The sequence below is a fragment of the Copadichromis virginalis genome, linkage group LG9, assembly GCF_057382275.1.
Source record: "Copadichromis virginalis isolate Kocher_CV1m ecotype Utaka linkage group LG9, C_Virginalis_male_GT1.1, whole genome shotgun sequence".
In the NCBI taxonomy this organism is placed as follows: domain Eukaryota; kingdom Metazoa; phylum Chordata; class Actinopteri; order Cichliformes; family Cichlidae; genus Copadichromis; species Copadichromis virginalis.
In genome coordinates this window covers 34,186,191-34,192,190 of record NC_140626.1, presented here as the reverse complement: position 1 = coordinate 34,192,190, position 6,000 = coordinate 34,186,191, and the positions used below count along the sequence as shown (strand labels likewise).

The window sequence follows — 6,000 nt, the reverse complement described above, 5'->3', positions numbered from 1 at the left end:
GAGGGGAGAAAAGGAGGAGGAGGAGAAGCCGGAGTAAAGTTTGTCCAAGTTTGCTCATCCATTCGGAATACGCCATTTTGAGTTCTCTCCTCTGCGGAGCAACTTTGCTGCCTCTCGCACCCTTTCTTTTTTTTCATCACCTTCATCATCCCCGATCACCGCCGTTCATCTACCATCATCATCATCAGCCCCCCCATCCATCACCACCACCACCATCATCCTCGCCACGATGTCTCGGCGCAAGCAGCCCAACCCCAACAAAGTGAAGCGTAAGTGTCCTTTTCGTCTCCATCGCTGAGTTTTGGTGCTGTGCGAGTGTCTGCGCAGGCTCCCCGCGCTGTTTGCGCCTCTCGGGGAGAACTTTGCGCCTGTTTGTGCTGCCAGGGGTGAAGTTTGAGCGGAGATGTGGAGACGGTAAGGGTGGCGTTACTACTTTTCTCTCCTCTCTGGGCTGCTTCCTAGTTTGATGCGCATCCAAGCGGTGGAATTCAGCCGTGTGTGTGTCTCTTCCTCATTCAGCAACTTGTTGTTTTTCGACTTTTGGTGCAACTTTATCGCCCCGTGTGCACGTTTAGGGCAGTTATTCGGCGGTTTTTGCCTCGCGGGGAGGGTGTTAGGAGGTGGGGGGGAGGTCAAAGTCTGCAGCTCGCAGCCGGAGTCGAGCATCCATATCTCGGATGCACTTTGGTCGAAGCCTCGGGGCTAGTGGCCATGTGTAAAACTAAGCGCTCAAGCGAACGGCAACCGACGGAGTACTTCCTCAGAGAGACTTCTTCAAAGTAAAACAACCTGTTGCACACGGAGAACCGTAGGGGTTACCTCGCGTTTTGTGTTAGAAAGCGCTCTGGCCTGAAAGCGATTCAGACTTCATCTTTGAGGCTAATAGTTTTAACTGAGTTTGCTGATGCTTCTCTTTGTAAATGATGGTTTTCTCACCGTGCCGTGTGGCTCTACGTGCTCTTTACGTGCTTGTGGAGGTCTGATAGGTGCAAATACATCTAAAGCAGGTTAAATGGTAAAGTTGTTCATTTTATTGTGAAAATCCCATCACATTGCTTCTATATTTAACTCTTTTATGTGCGAAAGAAGTCACAAAAGCCTCCTTTATTTAGTATAATGTACACACATCCGCAAACGTGTGGATGTGGGTTTAAATCTGTAGGCTCAATAAAAGAAAATATAGCTTTTATTTTGGTGGCTCGACTTCCGCTAATGGCAGCGAGCTCGACGCCAGCGCGATGACCTTGCCCAGACATATTTAGGCAGAAAGGGACCCCCGTTCATTCACGAACCGGCCCAACACGGCGGCGAGGCGGCCGAACCCGCCGTCCCGCTCCGCCTGCGCCAGTTTTTGCGGTAGTTGGGCGACTTTTCGCCGCGTTCCCGACACTTTTCCACAGTCTGTGGTTACGCGCAGCAGCAGCATCGACGTGACGCCTGTTGCATCCACCTTCTCCTCCTCCTCCTCCCCCGTCCTCGAGCTCCGTCTTTTCTGTCTTTCGACATCGTCCTCGGTTCTAACTTCCATTTTAAACGGTAACCACCGGGCGCCCCCCCCCCCCGGTTTCAACCGCCCCCAGCCCCAAACCGTCGACTTGGAGAACTTTTTCGCGGCGCTGTTAGCCGTTAGCCTCGTCGTCGTGTTTTTTTTTTCCTTTTTTCCGCGTTGGTACACGACGGAGGATGCTGGCCGGGCTGTTAAATAACTCCCATAACGCGGTTTACTGTGTCAAAGAGGCGCTGTTATCGGTGTCCGGGTCAATGATTGATGGCCGCGGAGTTCGAGGAGGGAGAGGAGATGGACCGATGGCGTTTTTCTCGGTCTCAGGCTGGATTGGTTAGATAATGGTTGCTAGGGATTTTCTCTCTCTCTCCATGTTGGCCCAGTGTCTCTCTACCTCTGCACCTCCCTGCTGAGGAACTTTAACCTCACTGTAAGAGCAGTCTGTCATTGTTTAAAGCACGGAGGCCATCGCGGCTCTCAGATACAACACACTTTTATACACAATAAATGGACTTTTACTCTAATTACATTAAGTACAGCGACTCTGTGGTGACTTTATGGCGTTAACTGTAACTTTTACTCCCTTTAAATAGTTTTGGCTTGTATGTTTTGGAGCACAGTCCAACAGTAGTTATTTGTGTCCACAGTTCATTAAAAGTTGAATAAAGTCGCTTTAAAGTGGGTTTATATTCATGTGAGTGGGCTTGTTTTTGGTACTTTAGTTTCTGGAGAATAAATCCTTTTAATTTTCCTTCTGTTTAACGTTTTCTCCAATTACACTGAACAAAATGGACCCATTTTATGGTTCAGTGTTGGGTGTAAATTGTTAAGTTTCGTAAGAATACAAAACGTGCTTTTACTCTAATTACTTAAACAGTACAGACTTTTTGGCAATGTGTCGTAACTTGTGAGTGATTAATAAGAAATACGTCCTCCTTTAGTTCAGCATCCTCAGGGGAATTTGGGTGGTGTCCCACTTTACTTGAACCTATTTATTGACTTTTGTTAGTATGTTTTGGCTTTAACATAATCCCATCATCGGTAATTAAGGCCATGATTCACTTAAAGTGGGTTTATGGGTGCTCCTGTGGGGTTTTCTGTAAGTTTAGCTATTTTTTTTCTTCCATAGTCTTTCTCAGCTGCAGTTTTTTTTAAACAAATCCATCTTAAGTTGAGGAACAGCGAGTCTTTGGTGACCTTATCACTTCCTGGAGGACTTTCAAGCTAACTTTTAGTCCCCCCTCCCTTCATGTGGTCTGGATTGACCGGTAGCTTGTTTGGCTAATGTTAGCGATCTCCACGCAGGTATCACTGCTTCATTTTGTCACTTTTCTTCAAACATTTTGCTGTCTAACGCACTCCTGTAACGTCTGTTTGTTGCTGCAGCTCAGCTCCGCTTACACAGACGCACTTTAAAGTGGATTTATGGGTTTCATTAGTGACTTTGGCTTCTTTCAATGGCAGTTAGCGATGCTCTGTTTCCATATTTGTCAAGCAGTAACTATTACTGAGTTTTGGCAAGATGATTGTGACTTTACTTCTATAATTACAATCTTTAGTGCTCTGGTAGCTCTCTAAAAGGAAATTATGGTGATTTTGTAACACTTTTACCCACAATCGGTTTGTTTTTTTTTCAAATTTTTTGCAGAAAGTTAAATTTCTCTTTGTTTTATCTATAGAAATGCATTTGTTCCCTACATGCTCACACTTCCACAGAGTGTTTGTGGAGTTTTTAAACCCTGTGATGTTCCTGAAATGCTCTTAAACTGTGTTCGATCTGCTGAAGAGTGGAGATTTGGAGCATTATTTTCTGCAGTTTCTCACTGTAGCTTCATTTAAAGTTTTTGTTTTAATTGCTTTTGACTCTTTCATGGAAACATCTGTCAGCCCCGCGCTGCAGGAAGAATCATATTTGTGCGACTCAGACGTGTGTGTTGTACATTTATTGTGTTTTATGGCAGCTTTTGCCCCTGTGGGGTCACTTTAGTGCATCTGTTGGGTTTCTTGCACACATGTGTATAATGCATTTGTAGGTGTCAGCAGAGGCTGTTTGGATCTGTGATCGATGCACGAGTTCAAACAGACTTTGACCTAGTTTATGGACATCTTTTATGGTGGATCGTCGGTGCTGAGCTGACGGCAGCTTCGTGGTAGATCATGTGTAACGAGTGGAAGGTTTCCTGCAACGAAGAGCCGAATATTCCCGCTGCGTTTGGTCCTCCTCTCCTCCTCTGCTGTGAGGAGGAGGAAGGATCCGGATGAGCAGTTAGCATTCCATTACGAAATTCAACACTGAGGCCGAGCTGGGCCTCGGCGACAGGCGCTGATCTCTCTCTGTTTCTCTCACGGACTGGCTCTTCTTGCTGAGGGGGAAATGTTACCTCCCAGCTTCACGGAGCAGCGGCAGCAGCAGAGGCGGCGGTGTTTTTCAGATGGAGATGTAACGCTGGGAGGGAGGCGGGGAGGGTCAGTCAAACATGAAAGCGGGAGCTGCGGTGCTGAAAACTTTCCTCTGTGGGTCTGATTCCTGCAGCTGCCCGATGGATCCATCATCTGTTGTTGTGCTGCTGATGTTCGACTGAGTGGCTGAGAGTTCAGCGCTTTACAAACTCTGAGCGCGAGCGGGGACATCAAAGAAGCGCATCTTCTGCTGGTTCGTGTTACTGCGTGCTGTTCACGATGGTCGCCGTGTCACCTGTAGAAATACCTACGCACGCTCATCCTGACGTCATGGCCTGGTCTGTCCCGCCTCAGCCTGTTACCTTGAAGGGTCGCCGGTCTGGTGCTCCAGGCGGGGCAGAAAACCAGCGGCCATGTTGAACAGACGCCCAGGCTTCACGAGGCTGATGATGTCACTCTGTCCTGGGTTAACAGCTCGGTTTCTTTGGCTTTTACTCGGGTGTCTGAGACGACCATATTAGGGACATCCTCTCTCTGTGACATCATCAGCTCCAAGAGGGGAAAAAGTGTCTGCAGCCTGAGTCTAGCTTTAACACGGTTCATGTGGCAGCGCGAGCAGATGTTTGTTTGGTAACGTTGGATCCTGTTATTGGGGCAGAGCGTCCAACAGGCTGAGGTCATCACAGCAGCCCGGCGGCTGCTCCTTCTTTGTGTCCTCGCAACAACAGTAAAAAAGTCACAAATCTTGGTGTTTATTATCTACACAACAATCTCACACGTCTGTATCACAGCAATAATAAATCCACCCTGAGGCTCTTCACTGCACACTCCTCATCCTCCTTTTCTTCTTCTGTGGCAAACGTTTAAAATGCTGACAAGTGATGATGTAGTCGATGATGTATCCCACTCTCACACGCACGCACACACGCACACGCGCGCACACACACACACACGCGCACACACACGCACACGCGCGCACACACACACACACACGCACACGCGCGCACACACACACACACGCACACACACACGCACACGCGCGCACACACACACGCGCACGCACACACACACACACAAAGAGTTTCTTGTGTTGGTGTGTGACGGTATGCTCCATTGTGAGTGGTTATTGCTACACACACACACTCAGCCTGTGTTCATGTAAAGACATGATGCAGCATGAAGGAGGAGGAGTGAAACCAACTGACTGTGACTCCTCTTTATCTCCTCCTCATCACCTCCCTGTGCTCTGATCTGCAGTTTCACCTCCTCTGGAAGCTCTGTCTGATAAATGACACGAGCAGCAGCATCTCTGAACCCTCGTCAGGATTTATTATTGCAGCAGCTCAGTCACAGCTCAGTCACAGCTCAGTCACAGCTCGGTGTGACTGTGAGCAAACCTCTTTATTCACTTTATAATTATAGAAAGTTTATAATTAAAGCTCAAATCTTTAATTGTTTATTTTGAATAATAAATGTTTGTGTGTTTATCCTGATTGTGTTAAATTGAACTCAAACACAGTAATGTCGTTCACTACAAAATACACGTGATTCAGTTTATTTATTTATTTTAGTGAATAAAAATGTTTTTAGATTTAATTTTTAGAAATCTATTAAATAAAAGTGACACAGTGTTTATTACACGTTTGGCATTTATTTCAAGAATATGTGTGATGAAGTTTTACATGGAAAAAGGTTTCAAACGTCCTCTGTGCTGCCGTCGTGTGTGTGTGTGTGTGTGTGTGTGTGTGTGTGTGTGTGTGTGTGAGAGAGCTAATGGGGAGTTTCAGAGGGACTTTTGTGTTCACAGGGACAAAAGTGAAGCAGCTAATTAATAGCTGTCGTCCTCCCTCTGAGACGCCATTATCCCCACACACACACACACACACACACACACACACACACACACACACACACACACACACACACACACACACACACACACACACACACACAGTCTATTGATTTCCTGTGTTTCTGTCTCGTGATAATTGCGTGGATTTGTCACAATGTTTCCAACTTGTTGATGCTGCGTCTCAGCCAATCAGAGCGCAGCTGCTAGATGAGTGAATGCAGCACCTCCACACGCAGCGGGGGGA

At 47.0% G+C, this 6,000-nt stretch overlaps 1 protein-coding gene across 3 annotated transcripts in view; it reads left to right on the top strand.

The window, feature by feature from the left end:
- rreb1a (ras responsive element binding protein 1a) overlaps positions 1-6,000 on the top strand; it is a 53,181-nt gene continuing 47,181 nt past the window's right edge. For 2 of the 3 annotated variants that reach the window (XM_085468849.1, XM_085468850.1), the window contains exon 1: positions 1-269. In XM_085468849.1, coding sequence (XP_085324975.1) covers positions 230-269 — 40 coding nt within the window. In that variant the 5' untranslated portion in view covers positions 1-229. Of the gene's footprint in view, positions 270-306; positions 415-6,000 lie in introns of those variants that run through there. The other variant, XM_085468851.1, reaches the window with a different exon arrangement.